Below are 19,031 nucleotides of genomic sequence, written 5' to 3' on the forward strand. Positions count from 1 at the left end.
ATCAAGTTTGAAAAGTTCAACTCCTGGTGGAAATAAAAGGGTTTAAAACATGGATTTCTGTAACAGAAGAACATCTGTGAGCTATTGACCTGAGAATAAAATAGACATTACATTATTCTTTTACTTTTGCAAGCCATTGGTATCTGAATGCTTAAATAGCATGAAAACCGATAGACTATTCTCCCATACATTTTTATGACTGTGCTATTAAGTGGAAATTATTTCAAACAAAGAGACCATTTGTTGACACAATTTTCTTCAAAAGGGTTCTTGGGCCATTTGTGAACGTTGAGACAGTCCATAGCATTCCTCTACCATTGACCAAAACATAACCGCAGCAATTGCCTCTTTTCTCATATATTAGTATGCATTTTTCAGTTGATTTGAACAAAGTATAAAAAACCTAAAACAAATAAAATAAAAATAAAATAAAACCAGCATGTTGATATGGGAAAACAATCCACTAACATTTAAATTTTTGGTTACAAGCTTTGGAATTGCAGTTAGTCTTTACACATCTTGGGTTTTTTTTGAAAATGGTTTGTATACTTTTGATGTATTTTTAACATTGCTGCTTTTTATTTGTTTTTTTGTATTTTTTGTGTGTTTTTTTCAGTTTTAGTCTTTTTTTTAAATATTGTCCATCACTGAAAGCTCTTTTACAATCTGATGGAGTCTGTCCCTACACTAGCAAGATTACTACTACAACTACTACTGTCTTTGACAAAGCCAGGCTGCTGTGACTCCTCTGCCGTCCTGCCCAGCCTGTCTGCTGACTTCTGACTGTTGTCAGAGTCAGACTCATCAGTAAAGACGTCTGTTGGTATCGAGGTCTGAACTCCTGAGGTGCTCAATGAACTTGAGGTAACCGTTGACGGTGATGACATTGTAGGAAAAGAGGAGGAAGAAGAGGAGGGATTGGCATTGGGCTTCCCAGCTAAAGCTCTGGAGAAAGGGGCCTGGGACCGTGGTTTGCCGGCAGCTGTGGTGTTGTGTGGGGTAGTAGAGGAGGAGCACAGGGAAGAGGAGACCGCAGAAGATGGCATGGCAGCTGATGTTGTTGGCGGGGGAGGAGGGCTGCTGATGGGATGAGTGGCAGACTGCGAGGTAGATGTGGTGTTAGGACTGGGGAAGCAGGCTGAAGAGTGAGGTAATAAACTAGTAGCGTGCTCTTTGGCATTTCTGGCTGATCGCTTGATTGTTCTGTGTTTGTGCAATGCCGATTCCAGGTGTTGACTGAGTGCTTTCTCCCCATCCAACGTAGTGTCACAAGCCAGGCAGTCGTAGAGACTTCCAGCCCCTGCACCTACACCACCGGGGACACGCAGCAACATCTCTTGCAGGTTTTCCACAGACTGACCAAAAAAACAGTTCGATTTAAGGTGGGTAATAGCCGCCTTTTCCTTGGAGAAAACCGCTTGACACTTGCGGCATGCCAGTTTATACTGCACCTTCGGGATGATATACTGGTCTTGATGGGGGTCCGCTGCTTTGCCATCCATCTCATTCTGCTCAGAGGATACTTTATTATGAGAGGAGGAGGGAGAGGAGGAGGAAATAGGGGGCTCACCGCGAGGGTTGCCCTTTTGCGCTTGTTTTTTCACTGGATCTTTGGCAGATTCTTTGCGATCCCCCAAGGTTTGTGGGGGAACTGGAGTTTGGCTCGCCTTGGGTTGCTGGATCTGTTGAAGCTGCCGCTGTTGCTGCTGTAGTGCCTCCTGCAAGCTCTGCTGATATTGCTGGTAATGCTGTAGCAAGGAACCTGGAGACAGGCCCATCAGCGCTTGGGACAATGCTGGGTTGTAAGGGAAAAGGCTTTCCATACCATACATTGGTTGCAGGTAGCCACCTTGGAGAGCCCCAGGGATCTGTGGTGTGTAATATGGGGAAAAGCCGGGCATGAAATAGGGCAAGAACTGATTTGTGAGGAGAGCCGTGGGATCTGATGCCAAAGCAGCTTGTAAGGCCTGAAGCTGTGCAGGGTCTACCACATATTCCATGCCAGGTGTCGGCATAGAGGTGGCAGGTACGGCCGTGTCTTGTTTCTCTTTCTTTGCACTGGCAGCAGAAGTGGAAGGGGCAAGGGTTTTTCCAGTTGATGGAGTCAGAGGCTTATCTGACTTGTCCTTCTGTTTCTCCTTCTCTCTCAACCTCTCGGCATCATTTTCTTTTGGGGGTTCAGCTCGGGAGCTGGACTGGGTAGTTGAAGAAGTGGAGGTGGATGTGGAAATGTTGCTTGAGTGAGGAGCAGATGTACTTGTCTGGGCTGGACTCGATGCAGCTACAGACGATGAGGAGGGAGGCTTGTTGGGCAATCCAGATGTGGGGAGGCTTGGTGAGGGAACACTGGCACCAGGCATGTTCAGGAGGTTTGAAGGTTTTGGAGGAGTTAAAGCTGGAAATATTTGAAAAACAGACATGTATTGAGAATTAATACGTGTACTTCTTTGATACACTTGATTTGCAGTTATTTGTTAAAACTTGCTTCAATTCAGTTCAATTCAATGCAGTTTTATTTATATAGCACCAGATCACAACATAAAGTTATCTCAAGGCACAATAACAAAAAAATTTATGTCACTTTAAAGTAGTTTAAAGTAAAGAAAAGCCTAATGAAAAGCTCTATGTAAATTGTAGGCAGTTAAGGCAGATCCTGTACTTACTAACATAAATTTATAAATGGCAAATTACAGTGTTCTACATTCTTTGGAATGTGTGCTAGTGAAAAATAACATATTGTATAAAGTGCACATCTGTAAAAGTGCTTCATTGGAAGAGAAATCATTTTACAAAGAGTTTAAATAATATATTCAAGTGCCATACTACTACTATACCTACATTACATGGACATACAAATATGCGATTACTATAGTTAGATCAGAAGAAACATCAGTGAAAGAATGTCAAACAATAATGTACCTGAATTAGATGAATTAAAGCTGGAAAGAGATGGGCTTCCAACCCCTGGTAAAAGGACAGGTGGGATGCCCTGCAGATTTGGATAGGCTGACTGGAGATTCAGAGCCTGCATTGCAGGATTATCAAACATCCCCTGTTGTTGCAAAGCCCGCTGCTGTGCTAGTCCTAATACTTCATTGGCCTTCTTTATGCGGTCCATCTCTTGCTGGGCCATAAGTTGGCGGACTGTGGCTGGGTCAAAGTATTCTTTTTCCTTATCAATCTGGCTGCCAATGGTATCCTTTACTTTAGCGATGTGTTGCTGGGAAAATATGTGATCACGAACAGAGAGACGAGCACTGTACTTGACACCACACATAGCGCATTCAGTCTTCGGCCCCTCATAGGATGTTTGATTTATTCCGAAGTGCTTGGCCATGTTAAGCTTTGCCTTTTTCTCCTTGGCACGAGCATTTTGAAACCATACCTGAACCACTCTCTTTGGAAGTCCAACATCATTACCAAGTACCTCACATTCCAACATTGTAGGAGTCCTATAATCATGAAAACAGGACTTCAACAATTTCAGTTGGAGGTTAGTCATTTGCGTTCGGAAGCGTTTTTGGCCAGGTCGATCGCCACCATCTATGCTCCTGTTACCCGAAGTTCCAGGGCTTGGTGAGCAAGGGTCAGCAAGGCTTGATGTCTCACTGTGGTCAACAATATGTTCATTTTCATAGTCCTTAGCATAATAGCTTGTTGCAGGGCTTACTAGCCCTGATGACATCTGGTCATCATTTTCGAGGATGGGCACTGAGCTTCCAGACTTCGACAGGTAATCACCACTGTTCTGGCTGTGCTTTGCATCAGCACTGTCATTATCAGCATTGGCCTCATCACCTGTGGTTGTGTCTGTAATGGCCGTATTTACAGAAGAACAATCGTCATTATCCAATTTGTTCTGATCAAAGCTGAGGTTCACTGCGGACATGCTTGTCATGGCGCTCTCAAAATCTTCAATGCCCTCAACCTTAATGGATGAAGGGCTCAATAGAGCCCTGGGAGAAAAATCCATAGCTTTATTCACTGGTGACATGGAGAAGCTTTGTCCGTCGCTATTTGATGGGGCCATTTGTGAGTAACTCGATGTTTCCAACGTGTCAATTTTTATTTGCATGCTGTCCTGTTCAGGTAACATACCAGTGAGAGCTAAACTATACCCAGCGCGTTTAGCTTCATGCCAGTGACGAGAGCGAATGTGTGCCTCAAGAGCAGTTTTTGCTTTAAATAAAGCACGGCAAAAAGGGCACCTACGATGAGCTTGAGCAGGCCCCACTGCTCGAAACTGGCCTTTCCTCTCTCGAGCTCTGGTATTTTGGAACCAGACTTGCACTACTCTCTTTTTTAATCCTACTTCATGAGCAATGTGGTCAAGCATTTTTCGTGTGGGATTTGAATCTAATAAATACTTCTGATAAAGAATTTCGAGCTGCTCAGGTGTGATGGTGGTTCTGAGCCGCTTATCTCTGTGTGGCTCTTCACTATTTGTGCTGTCGTTCTCTCCTGGGCTTGTTCCAGCTTTCTCCTCCAACTTCCTCTTCAGGGAGTTCATGGTGGACGTGGGGGTGGAAGGAGAGGTGGCAGAGCTGCTCGGAATCTGCGGCATTGCCCCAGAAAGTAGCTGACTTGCCAGAAGGGGATTGCTGGGATCAAACAGCATAAAAGACATGTCTAATGGACGATCGAGGAACTGAGGGTGAATGAATTGATTTTGGACAGAGAGGAAGTGCAATTGCTGGTGTTCCTGCCAATGCTCAAAGGAGGGGAAGCCAATCTTACACTGCTCACACTGGTATGGGATCATCTGTTGGGCCAGTGTGGCAGTCGTCAGGTGTGTATTGAGGCTCATGAGAGAGCTTTGTGATGAGGCCTGACTTGTCTGGGAGGCTGAGGGACCACATTGCTGTTGTTGAGTGAAAGAAGGAGACGAATGCTTGGTTGACTTGGAAATAGTTTGAATCTTCTCTTCTGTTTGATTTCTCAGGTGTTCTGTCTCAGATTGATGGACAATTTCCTGCTTAATAGAGGTCTGGTTTTCTCGTGGATCAGCAGATGTCTCTGGTAGCTGCTTGGGCTTCTCGTCATAGAGGTTGGAAGAGGATGCTGGTGATGCCTCCTCTTTTTCAGTAGTTGGAAGATGCGAGAATGCTGAAGTCGATGGTGGAAGTGGGCAGAGACTTGAAGAGGAGGGCATTGGTGTGTGACAAGCAGATCCAGACGGTGTATAACAATCGTTCGAAAGATCCAGATAATCCTCGTTTTGGCTGTCATACTGTCCTTCCTCATCTTCATCTTTGTAACACAGCTTCTTTTGGTGTTTAATTAAATCAAATATACGCTGGAAAACCAGGCTGCATTTCTTGCACTGGTAGTTTAAATTGGACGTGCGTATATAGCGGTCATTAGAAAATTCACGCCTTTCACCCTCTTTCACTCCATCACCCTGGTTTTCATAATTTTTCCTGGCCTTCTGGCGAGCATTTTGGAACCACACAACAATTACACGTGTGGAGAGGCCCAAAAGGTTGGATAGTTGCTCAAATTCGTCATCTTTAGGGTAGGCATTTGCATCAAAAAAGTCTTGCAGTACTCTTAGCTGGTAGTCAGTAAACCTAGTCCTGGAGGATCTCTTACTTCCATAGTATTCCTGTTTTACAGGTTCAGGAGAAGGTGGTTTAGAGTCAACTTTTATTTCTTCTAGCGTCGTTGTTGGCGGATTATTGAAGTTGTAAGGTGAATCTTTGTTGCGCTGCCTCTCTTTAAAAAGCGTGTTCCTGAACCAGTGTTTTATGACTTTTTGTGGCAGACCTGACTTGTCTGCCATCTCTTTAATCTGCTCCTCATTTGGTGAATTGTTGATGTCAAAATATTGTCGCAGAACCCTAAGCTGGTCATCTGTGATGCGCGTCCGTGGCCTCTTGTTCTGTTGCTGTTGTAGCATGGCTGGTGTAAGCTGTTGTTGATACAGCTGGGCCAAATCGGCAGCCAGGCTTGGGTCAACAGAAGTTAAGTGGGGAGGCAATTGCGTGGGCAATGACTGGAGAGACATAGGCTGCATCATGAGTGGCGAGAAGAGGTTCAAATCCATTGGCATAGAAATTTGTGCCATTGAAACTTGTGGCTGTGGGGTAAGTACAGTTGGAGGGGTGAGTGAGGCAGCAGACACAGGAATATTTGGCGTGGAAGCTCTTTGGGGCGGAGGAGGTGGTGGTGGAGGTGGTGGAGGAGGAGGTGGAGCAGATTCTGGTGTAGGGGGTCTTAGTGGATAAAGTTTATCATAATGTTCTCTGTATTCTTTGGCAAATCTCTCAAGGGATCGAAATGGAAAGAAAGCCTGGTGGATATGCTCCTGGTGACTTTTTAGAATGAGTATGTTGGAAAACAACTTGCCACAGGCTTCACATTCCAGTTTCTCCAATCCCTCAATGGGGTCCACCACTCTTGTTATCCCACCTGGACCATTTGATCCTGTAGGTCCAGCTGTCTTTTTCTGAGCTTTCTGTTTATTTTCATTGTACTGAATTACTAACTCAAACCCAAAGTTTTCCAGCAGGGCTTTAGTTGCATTTCCTCGAGCATCTGAAGCAATCCTTGGTGGAAGCAAGCTGGGATCGTGGCTTATGTTTACTGAAATATGCTGAATGTCCTTCTTGTCCTTTGATTTGGTGTCTGCAGAATCCTTAACATATTCTTCACCTATTTCAGTTGTGTCCTTTTCTCTTTGCATTTCTCTGTCTTTATCGTTTTGAGAGGACGGATTTCTCTGCTTTTTTTCAGCATGCTGGAGAAGAGATGCACTTTGCTGCAGCAAAGCCATCTGACCATGAGTTTGTGAGTGAGACTGTTGCTGCTGCTGTTGTTGATGTTGCTGCTGAAGGTGGTGGTGCATTAGCTGCTGCTGTAGGCAACTCTGCTGGGATGAGTTTTTTAGATCTTCCAGCAGTGATGAGGTGGAACATCCTGCTAGGCCAAGTGTGTTGTTGATGTTGATCTCTGGGTTCAGTTGAAATTCTGCTCCAGGGATATAGAAAGGGAATAGCAACTGCTGCTGTTGTAGGGGGAGCAGTGCATCGGCTGTTATTGGGAAGTGCTGTAGAAGAGCTGGGTTGAACAGCTGGGATTGTAGAAGAGCAGCCTGCTGCTGGAGCTCTTGTTGAAGATGGGCTTGAGCTTGGGCTTGAACCTGGGCCAATTGCTGTTGTTGCTGAAGCTGCTGACCCCTTGAAGACAGCATGTCTGCAAATTTTGACTTTTTTACTTCATGGTTCTCAGATGGAGAAGAATGGCAGCTCATTGAAGAACTTCCTAGAATTTCAACACACTGAGCCTGGCTCATATGGTTTCCTCCAAGAATACCCTGAGCTGCTTGAGACCCAGGCGAACTGTGGCTAGTAGAGCTAGTAGCCGGGTTGCTGGCTGGGCTTGGACCAGATGTGGAAATGCTGATCGTGGCATTCCCACTACCTAAACTAGTAGCACTTGCAGAGCTCGTGATCCCTCCTGCTGCTTCAAGTTTGGCTGCCCTTGCTTTGGTCTGGTGTAGAACAGAGCGCATGTGGATCTCCAGAGTAGAACTCTGGCTATATGCCACATTGCAAGTGCTGCACTTGAATGGCTTATTGTCAGGGCTGCTGGTGGGCTCAGGCTGGCCAGTAGTGGACTCCTGAAGAGCCCTCTTCACCTTGTGCAGGTGGGAGACAGAGTTATAGTGAACCAGAAGAATATTCTTCTGTGTAAAAGACTCTTTGCATACAGTGCACTTAAAAGGACGAGACGGATCCAAGAACTTCTCCATTGTAAAGTTGGGGCCCTTCCTGAATGGCAAAGCACGCTTGGGTTCAGATCCAGAATCTTCCTGCAATGAGCCAGAGTCACTGTCCGTTGGGCTTTGCTTTTCTTCCGGGTCACTATCATCTCCTTCTTTTTCATCTTCTCCAAGACTTCCAGGCTCCTCACCGAGGGATGGGTCAGCCATTACCATAATGTCACCATTCATCAATAAGCCTCCATAAAGTTGCTGGATATCAGCTTCACTCAGCTCCAGGTGGCTGGTTTCTAAATGCTTTTTCAAGGCCTGCAGTGTTCTGAAGCTTCTCTGGCAGAGACAGCACATGGTGGCCGCCCTGATCACATGGTATTGTGAGTGGAGCTGTAATTTCTCTACAGTCTTGAATGCCAGGCTGCATTGGTTACAGCGGTACTTGTAGACATGTCTATCTGAAACAGGCAACTGGTGCCTTTTGTTGTGAACTTCGTTGAAGTGCATCTGGAGGGAGTTGGATGACTTGAACACTTGATTACAGCCTTTCTTCCAGCACAGGAATCCAGTGGCATCTTCCCTCTCTGACGGTTGATCCTCTAGTGGTGACTTGTGGGATTCAGGTATTTCTGTAGGGAGTGTTAACCCCTTCTCATGATCAGCATCAGACGCATCTATAAATAAATAGGTCAAAATAAGATACATTTAATTTCCCCACGGTTATGTTGGTGGCAAATAAAGCATTAATTGTGTTCAATGCCTGGGAAAAATGGGCAGTGAGGTTTACAGCTCACTGCCCATGGGCAACCATTGAGATGCTTCCATGCTTTGTACAGCATGCCAATGTCAGTTAGATTTTTAGAAAAATAATCAGCAGGATTTATATGTGAAATAAAGTGACATCCTCCACATTGAATTCCAAATGATTGAACAGATCTGAATACTAACCAGCTTGCTTCTTTGTATCGTCAGAGTTAGAGTTGACTGTAGCGTGATGGGTGCTCTTGGATTCTCTTTCCGGACTTGGTACAGGTATGAACATGCTTGCTGGCAGCACTTCACTTGCTGTTACCTGGAAATTCAAACAATATTGACATATTGTGGGAATAATTTCACTTTTGTATAAAGAATTGAAGAAAAACTGGATATACGAACTGAGTGAGAACTTTAAATTGTACACTGTAACTATTACATTTTTACAGTCAGAATTCTTTAATAAATGTATACATTCTCTGTGATGAATGATGATGAATATATGTATTAGATAGAATGTTAGAGTACAAGTACAGTCACACAGTAGCATGTATTACAGTACAAATACAGTCAAACATCCTGTCTAAGAGGAGCATTTCAAAAAAGCCCTTGCGGTCTTGTTTCTGTTGAAAGTCCTTGGTACATAAATCATCGACATTTAACAATACAAATTTAACAATACAAATAAAAATAAAACCAATATTAAATTGCTCAATTGATGCAAAATAACAATAGAAAAATAAAAATAATTTTACACCACAGATGCAAACTAAAAATGGTAAACGGACTGCACTTTTCCACCGCTTTGCGGTGCTCAAAGCACTTTACATGAGGCCTCACATTCACCCATTCACACACACATTCACACTCCAGTTGGCGACTGCTGCCATGCAAGGTGCTGCCAGACCCACTGGGAGCAATTCGGGGTTCAGTGTCTTGCCCAAGGACACTTCGACATGCAGACAGTCAGAGCTGGGATTCGAACCATTGACTCTCTGATCACTGGACGACCCACTCTATCAACTGAGCCACAGCCGCTATCAAATTAGCTTTAATTAGTTTAGAATAAATTACCCCACAGATGCAAAATGGCAATGAATGACAATAAATTATAATACTAATAAATTACAAAGACACTTAATATGTGCAACGTAGGTGGACAAAAAAGGGGGTGGGGGGGTTATCCGGAGAGTCGTGCTGACTATCTCCATTTCTGTCCCCCTAAAAGGTGTATTTTTAGGGCTGTTTTGAAGGAGGCCAAAGAGGTGCATGTTTTGAGGGCAGGAGTCAAACAGTTCCACCCTTGGGTGGCAGTATTATAAAAAGATGATTTACCCATGTTAGTCCTATAGGAGGGTGTAACCAGGTTGTTGTTTGAGCTCCCTCTAGTGTTGTGGCTGTGGGTGTCACTGTGCAACTGAGATCAATCATAGATCCAATTGTATAAAAGCTATTCCTATAGATGCTACTTAATAAAGTTGTTTATAAAAGCATAAAAAGAATAAACAAGAAAAGAATCATTTTTTCCCTTTTTCTTTTCTAATTGGAACAGTTCAAGGATTTATTCACTGATAAAATACAGAGAAGAACCAAAGTTCTCCTTGCTCTTTAAAGGTTGGTGTCAATCATGTGTAAATGACAGCAACCTCTCTTTACTCCTTCCTCGATGAGATTTCTTCCTATTTCTCCTCTTTTGAACCCTGAAAGGCGATTACTCGTCAGAGCCGCCCATTAACAGTCTCCTACTAAACAATCTCTATTGCAGTAAAGTTGCTTAAATTAAAACACTGTCATATCCACCTTATTTCAATCAAGTTCTACCTGTGGATTTTCAGTTCACATGACCAGACCGTGTCTATGCCGGTTTGTTTTTGTTCTGAAATTTAATCTGAGCTGTATGATACTTCTCACCTTTCACTCTAAACCTTATGATTTAAGAATTTCCACTTTACATACTGCCTAATCGGAAGTTCAAAATGGCTATCATCCAGCCGGACTCATAATTGATGGCAAAAATATTTTTCCTTTTATAGGAGAAGAGAAGAGAAGATAAGAGAAGAGAGTCTTCTCTTCTCTTAGATACAGGAAAGGAGTTCAAAGAAAAAAGAAGTGGATATAGAGAGATGAAAGGTGGGAGACTGAATGCACCATTATGGATGCTTGGCAAGAAATAAAAGTCACCTATCTCAGAATTAATTAGTATCCTCTCTTTTGACATGTAAAAAGGATAATGAATCTTTCCATTTACATTCAGTAGTTATAAAAAGGTGCTGGCTTTAACGCATGCTATATTTCCTCTATTCTATCACAGGTTTCTCGTAGTGGTTTAATACAATACTTCCTCTATGAAGAAATACATTTTGCCATTGACCATACTAATGTACCTGTCATCTACTTTCAGGGGAAGAAGATGGAAAGGTAGCAGAGAGAGAGAGAGAGAGAGAGAGAGAGAGAGATGTTCTATGAATGTCAAACAAGCTATTTAGTGTCTGGACCGAATAAAATAAAGATATGCTCAGTTATTTACAAGAAAACCAGGCAAATAAAATGCTATCCTTTCTCAATGAGCATTTAATAAAGCAAAGCAAGTATTCTCTATGTGGAAAAGGCTAAACCAGCGTAATGAGGCTATCAATCCAACTTCAAGGTAAAGATTACATGATTTAAACTATAAATGCATCTCCAGAAATGGATGTGAAGGAAAATTTAAAGGGTGTAGGCAACAATGTGTGTGTGAATAAAACCAAATCGAAATGACTGTGGCCATAATGAGCCAATAAGCGATACAATGGACTTGGATTGGTGTCATGTATTTGATAAATACTTTTCTATTTTTATTTAATCCATATTGATTTTCCACTACTGCACTCCCTGACATATAGAAACTTTGGATAATGCATTACATAAAGTTATTTATGCATTCCATTTACTATAGTGTTGGATGACCAGAATAAAGAATGTGTATTTGGTAGGACAAGCAAGTCCTTATCAACGTAGAAAACACAGAATGAAAAATGGATGCTTCTAAATAAAAGGGCTCAAAAACATTGATGGCTGCGAAATCTAAAAAAATGAAAAACAGTCAACAAACACAGGACTTACTGTGGCGATAAGCTTCTCAACACAGTCTGGTGCCACGCTGTGGAGGTGTGTGAGGTGGAACTGCAGGTGGACCTTGTTGTTGAGCATGTCCTGGCATAATGGGCATCGCAACATGGGCTGGACAGAATGTTGCGTCATCACGTGCATTCTGAGACGATTCAGATCAGTGTTGGTGAACTTGCAGTAGGGGCACTGGTACATCTGGGATTGGGCAGAGATGGGGAGGGTGAAATTGATCCACAGAGGGTTAATAGGGTGAAATGGGTGCGGGGAGCAGAATGGGCTTTCTTGAAGAGGAACTGTAGATCAGGCAGAGGATTGGGGCCCCTTCCCTCTAGCAGGCAGATCCCTCTGATCATAGACAACAGTGTAATACTGAGCAGCACTGAGTCTTGGCTCCCACTTCAAAGCGCTCACATCTGTCAAATACTATATTGATTTTCCACCTTATACACAATTAGCTGCGTAACCGCTGCAGAAAGGTTGAAATCATTTTCAGTAGATTTGAAAAAGATGCTTGCATGATGAAAAAAAGTCTCCATGAAATAACTACCAAAATAAATTATCTGAGGCATATTTTAAATGTTTTGTTTTTAATTTATGTGTACATTTCAAGTTTAGGATGAGGGCACCGTCATGGAAATTGAGATAACCGCTAGCGTGAGTTCCTTAATTCATTTCTATGAACATCTGAAGTGGTTTAAACTGTGTGGCTTGAACTCTCACCTGCTCTGTCGCACTATTCTCCGCTGTCCTGGGACGCTTCGAGGAGAGCGGGCTCTCAGAAGACTCTGACCGTGAAGACGGCCTTTTGGAGGGGTTCGGGGAATCAGATTGGTGCCGCTCCACCTTCCCGGACACTGCAGAACATGCACACGTTCACACAGACAAATACAAACACAGAGGGGTAAATAGAGGAGACAAGTTGAGGTTATTGGGAGAGGGCCCGTCATTAACACTGCATGAAAAGTGTCTTTCTTAAATGTGATATAAATGCGTCAAATGAGTGTTAGACGTAGAAAGTGTTCTCCTAGTGAAAAATACCACACACTTGTTCCTCGTTTCATGCTGGTCCAAGGAACCAGTCAGAATATTATACAGCACCACATACAGGTAATGAAAATATTCATTTGCCACAGGGTGCAAACGCTGGGTTTCATACGACCCGTTTTCAGTCCACATGAATTTCTTAACTTGAGATAACACAAACAAACACAGTGAGAAAGGTAAAGAGATGTACGTCAACCTGACACGTTAAACTATTTGGTTTTGGAATTAAGATTATGTTTCACACATGTGTGATGCTGAAAATGTCAAGGAATATTCTGTATTGTACAGCTATATTCTTAAGCACATTTTTTTCCTGATGTGATCTCGATACCATCAAATGCCTCTTTGTGCTTTTGTCCTTGTTAGTACGTAAATAATTCACAAGTAGAAGCTGAAAAAGATGAAATCATTTTGATATTTTCCATTTCAGCCAGCAGTGACGGTACACATTTTGAAAATGTGATCGTGGTATCTGTAACGGACCCAGACAGATTCTTTTAATGAAAAATTTAAAACCCTGCTTGCAAAAATAAAAAGAGGTTGAGGTCTTTGTTTCCAAAAGCAGGGGAATAACAACAGCATGTTCTGTTTCACTGGCATTGCTGTAACCAGTTCAGCCTTCTCCAGTGTGTTCTGTGTAAGTGGACTGTGACAAAGAGAAAATGGGAAAGGAAGATTAGAAGACCCCTGTTCACCCCCCGCCCCCCCTGAACAAATATAGGTTCCACCCAATAACAAGCTTTGAGTTAACAGAGATTTTCCAGACATAAAAAAGATGCCACGAGGCTGAACGATGGCATCAGACTGATGAATATCCATAGCCAGGCTTATTTGCAGGACGTAGGCATGCTTTGGTGCTTAGTCTGTGAAAATGAAATAAAAGCTAATCGTTGTCTGGTGGCTTCCATTCTTTGGAAAGACTTCAATTTTAGCCATCTGTACAGAGTCTATAGTTACCCAAAGTTATTAAATAACTCACCAACCGAATAACCATCAGGTCCTCCTTTCAATGCATCAGCATCAACAACCCTTTATATATTTTCATGTCTCGAGAGCAGAACCTCACAACTACTACACTTCATAAAAGACAAATATAAACGAGAGGTGGGACACAGCAATGGCGTCTCACTTAAGCACCAAGTTATGCACAGGCTGATCAGGGTGCTAAAGACGCACGAGGACAGCGTGATGCTTCATCGCAGACAGAAATAGATGACCGTGAAACTTAAGGTATCGTCTTGCTAAAGCCCATCAAACCCATAAAGAGTTACATTTGGTCTGATTTGTACAGTCCGAGAAGGGCAAATTGAGAAAAGGGGCCATTGGTAGGGGAGGGGTGGGGCGGCGGGGGGGTCAGGTTAAGCAGGGCTGACCATGCTTCTGTTCCAGACATTAAAATGTCAGCTCCAATCAGGACGAGGGCAGATGAGCTGATTACCCAGTGGGGGACCTGGCTTTGGACAGAACGGCCTGCAAGATCTCCCAGAGACACCGGGATCAGCCAGGGAGGCCCTATTAGGGTTCAGTCACAGTCAATCCTGTTAAACACATCCGCCAATAAACAAAGGGAATGTTAAACAAAAGGAACCTCCCATTCCCCGACATTAACCTCTCAGTCATGGTACTGTCGTCACCGTTTGCGCCTCCCTCACGACTCCACTTCACTGCACTGCTACTTCACCTGGACTCATTGCTAAAGTAAATTAAGCATGGTAGCCATTTTAACAACCTGTCTGCTCATATTTAACAGAACAATTCCAGGTCCTAAAGGTGACCCATTTCCATTCAATCATCAATCAATTATATATTTTCAGAATTATATTATATATATATTTAAGAAAAACATTGCATCTTTTACTATAAACCTTTTAGATAGAAAGGTCAAAACGGAAAGAAACCAAGAGAACCCTGCAGTATTGAGAGTATCTATTAAGCACTATATTGTGTCTGACAATTTACAGTAACTGCTCTATTGTAATAATTAAAATAAAAGGGATGTACATCTCAGCTGCATTGCATTTATGGATGGGAATAAAATAAAGAATTATTCCAGACAATACATCTTAAATATGCATCACTGTCCTTCGCTGGAATTGTGAGACTCAGTTTTCATGTGCGCAATTCAGCACTTGCACTGCCGCTATAAAATGTACAGACACAGCACAGACCGTAGGTATGGATTAAGCAGACACGAGTAGATAAAAAGATGAAGATAGTCTTGAGTAAGATGAACTGTGTGTCAAAAACAACTAAAAGGAATATATATATAAATAACTTACTTACTGTTGCAGTAACAAATCTAAAACAACAGTGCATGTCTTAATTTGTTCCTCGGTGCCAGGTTCGGGTCCTACAGAGTCCTCTGCAGACTTGCCCTTGCCCTGCCAATGACCTTCATCTCCGTTAGGAGCCTGTCTGTTACTCCGACCTCTCATACGCAGAACCCGGTCCACACCTCGCCTCCTCTGACAGATACACGAGGTGGGCTTTTATTTGAAAGCACAAAAGGCAAAGCAGAAATAGAAAGAAAGAAAAAACCCTAATAGTCAATTAGGTGATTACTAATTCATTCATTCTTCTTTCCCATAAACCAGAGGCTTTTGTGCCGTCAAGTCCTCTAAGCGAATTGGACTTTGGCACCTTGTCTCGCACCTCATACCTGGACTGTATTATTCAAGCGGCACAGCGGCTGTCAGCACACTGCAAGGATCTTGGAGCAATCGCTGCCTTGTTGAGCTTTGAAAGAAAAAAGAAGAAGATGGCTCCTAGACAGAGAACTGACACAGCACGGACTGAATTAGCCATCAGAGGTCACCTTCCATCGAAACCTTCCAGGACTGTGGTCGCAGCTGGAATTCGTCTGCTTTGTCCTTGGGCGAGGTCATCCATATTCTAAAATTCATGCTTCAGTAAACAACATGTTAGGAAGTGGAGGATGGGGAAATATTCCCATCTTTGGGAAGGGAATTCCCCTCCTGGAGCCTCTGCCCCCTCATTACCACAGTTCCTGTCTCATCGTGGAAGCTTCGGGCCTCCGGTCGTAAAAAAACAAAACCCATCATCCAGTCCATGCCAGCGAGGCTGCAGAACTTTATCTCCATTCATTCTACAAGTGAGTCATTAATATGGAGATGCTTCACCTTTCCCAGGGCTATATTCAACTTGTTTAATGCTAAGCTAACAATACCCAAATAGTGTTTATTTATTTACAGGTATTATAGCCTGTAAAATCCATCCATCCGCTTTGCGGGTCATTGGAGTTGTGGGAGTCTATCCCAGCTTGCTATAGGTGAGAGGAGGGGTACACCTCGGACATGTCGCCAGTGCATCACGGGGCTACAGGGAGACAGAACCATTCACACACATACTCACAGACTATGGACAATTTGGAGCAAATTTATCTAAATTGCATGTTTTTGGAGGTGGGAGGAAACCGGAGAAGCCGGAGAAAACCCAAGCGGACCCGGGGACAACATAAAAACTCCTCACAGATGGGATCCGAACCTGGTACCTGTAAAATTCTATATTTCTCAAGTAAGACTACATTAATAATATATTTTTTTAAAGGTGAAATCGCATTAAAAAGCTAACACTGAGGCCATACAAAAAATAACTTCCTTTTATGTATGAAGGCCAAATACGAGTTTAAGCAATTGAGGGGATACAGTAATTAACAGAGGCATTATTTATCATCGGGTCACTGAACAATCGGATGACTCGGTTTCACCTTTACAGGACGCTCAGAAACACAGCAGTGGCCATTAGACGCCCTTTGCTAAAACTCATAAACACGGTGCTTTCAGGGGGCTGGCTCGCAAACAAGGACAATTTATGGCCTATTATCTTCAAAGACAAAAGGAATTACAATTTGAGGGATGACAAGCATTCAAAGGACGTGATACGACTACGTAAACATTTTCACTGCTCCTGCACCTGATTTCTCACATTACTTAGGCTTTAAAAGCAATAACAAATCTCCTCTGCACTGAATGTCACCCAGTTTAGAGTCACAATAAAATAAACTTGAATAATTTGAGCGTAAATAACAATAAGAGCACAATTTCAAGTTAGATCACAGCTAATATCAAATCTGCATATCTGCAGGGTTACTTGGAGAACAATCCATAACATTTGCTGCGTCTGTTCCGAAATCAGTGACACCAGAACAACACAACACAGGGCACAATAAAAGAAACAAGAAGAGCGTTACGCCTGCAATGGTTCTGGTCTGGACGATGCTAATAATCCTTCTTAATCTCCGGACAACCTGCGGCATTTGCAGTGAATAAAATAATATACACAACACACCTGAATGTGCACATACGTGTGCTGAAACACATTTATGAAACCACACTAGTGGGTGTGGATTCAAACCGGCACACAGGCAAGACACGCTTGATTGTAAAGCAAAGCCAGCTTCTCTGTTACATATTTTAGAGTCAAAACAACATCGCACAGTAGCAAAGCGTGTACTATTTGTACACACTTGTGTCCATTTATATACAGCTTAAAAATGCTCTGCTCTGTATATCACATTTAATTGATTCCCCCGCAAACTACATCCCACACACTCGTAACTTAACAACAATAACATGGGCTCAGCAAAGAAAAGTGTTTGAATGAAACAAATAAAGACAACCATGACTTAGAGTAATTTTTCCACCTGCCATAAATTGAGTTTAAGGATAAGGGTATTGGAATAATTATTTATCAAGCTATATTTCCTGGCCCTAAAGATAATATTTATCTTTCCCTCTTCCCCCATACAGCAGCTACCCTCCAATGCTCCATACAACCTTCCCCATACATTTATGTTAAATATGTCATATATAAATGGTAAGTCCGAGTTTGCAGGTGAATTAGCAATTCTCCTCCTTCCACCTCATCCTGCTCTATTCACCTTCCCGCCTCCTGTACATTCGCCCCCCCTGACTTTCTCCTTGCTGCATCCTCAAATATTCAGCTGCTGCATAAATGCACCACCTATTTTAATGAAGGTACGGATCCTGTTCCTGAGCAGCCTGCGCCCCTTTCTGGGCTGTGCTGCCTCAGCTTAGTGAAGAAGGTGTACGGAGTTGTGTGTGTGTGTGTGTGTGTCATACAAAGCAATAAGATAGATAGATGCATAGACATTTGGACAGATATATATATGTATAGTCTTTGAGATAAATAATAAACAACAATATAATGAAGGCATCATTCCAGCAATGACATGCTGAATACATATGCTTTTAACAAAGTCTTCTGATGTACCTTAAAATGGTTTTAATGAATACTCAGGAGCTGTGGAACAAGAAAGAGAAAATCAGATTGACAGCAGCTTTAAAAAAGGAGGAAACCTTTCTTCTGCGTTCGATAATACCGACTGCCTGACAGTGACTGTCATTTGTAAAGCAACAATGTCGTACGCTGCTCCAACAGCTACATGACAACGGTGTGAAGAAATACTTCAGTAGTTCTAATGATGGATCGTAGCGGCAGCTCAGCTTCAGTCAGTTGGAGACTGAGCACCTTTCAGATAAACAACAGGCCGGCCAAGACACCATATTCTATCACACAGTCGGTGAGCGTACTGTACAAACGTCTTCAGAGAATCTCCAGCCAAACAACTGCTCCTCTGTTTACCTAATGCACTACAAGGTCCTTCTTGCTTTGTCCCCCTACACTACTTCTGCACTTGCTTTGCATGCACATGTGATCATCAATCATAGAAAGTCTGAAGCACAACAAAAAAGGACCTTTCTTTAAACTACAGCTGTCTAGCTTTTGCTGACAACACAGCACTGAACCCGCCACCCTAACCTAACCACCTAGCTTTTCACTGACATCAAACAGAACCTCAGACCCGGTTCCCTAATGCGCATGCTATTTTTAACTAAGCGTTTCTAATAAGGTGCTGGGAAGCTGTAAATTTTTCATATGCAAGCATATATTTCCTTTGTGGAAACAGAGAAACACACTTATTTGGTGATTAGCGACTGGCAGAGGGGAGGAAAGGAACTGAATATGCTTGTATCAAATTGCATGCCTTTCAAAAAGGAGGAATCCTAATGCGAGGAGTCATCTTCCTGTGCACCATAGGTATGAGTGAATTATTAATCGGTCGGCTCATTTTAATGCTTTTTTAAGTGCTTTATTTTGATGTGCTAAAACATACTTTTAGCCATATTCAGTCAGGCATGCATATCATTATATCTTGCATCAAAGAAGAGTGTCACCCTTTCAAAGAACACAAACAACTCAGCCTCATTTAAAATAGAAGTTCGAATATAAAATACTTTTACAAAGGCTGGGCTTCAAACACTGTGATGAAGTTTTTTTTTTTGCTACACTTTATAAAAAACCGAGGTATGCAAAAGGTCTGAATTGTTTTCCAGCTTTTAACCTTACTAGTGTAAATCAAAACATC

At 42.6% G+C, this 19,031-nt stretch overlaps 1 protein-coding gene across 1 annotated transcript in view; it reads right to left on the reverse strand.

Annotated features, from left to right (window-relative positions):
• Positions 1-659: 659 nt before the first annotated feature.
• The window catches only part of zfhx3b (zinc finger homeobox 3b), a 77,354-nt gene continuing 58,982 nt past the window's right edge, over positions 660-19,031 (reverse strand). Inside the window, exons 6-10 of the mRNA XM_068760350.1 lie at positions 12,299-12,432; positions 11,573-11,773; positions 8,666-8,789; positions 2,920-8,391; positions 660-2,395 (exon numbers count right to left, since the gene is read on the reverse strand). Of these exons, the coding sequence (XP_068616451.1) occupies positions 660-2,395; positions 2,920-8,391; positions 8,666-8,789; positions 11,573-11,773; positions 12,299-12,432 (7,667 nt within the window). The remainder of the gene's footprint in view (positions 2,396-2,919; positions 8,392-8,665; positions 8,790-11,572; positions 11,774-12,298; positions 12,433-19,031) is intronic.

Source organism: Brachionichthys hirsutus, chromosome 1 (assembly GCF_040956055.1).
Source record: "Brachionichthys hirsutus isolate HB-005 chromosome 1, CSIRO-AGI_Bhir_v1, whole genome shotgun sequence".
Lineage (NCBI taxonomy): Eukaryota > Metazoa > Chordata > Actinopteri > Lophiiformes > Brachionichthyidae > Brachionichthys > Brachionichthys hirsutus.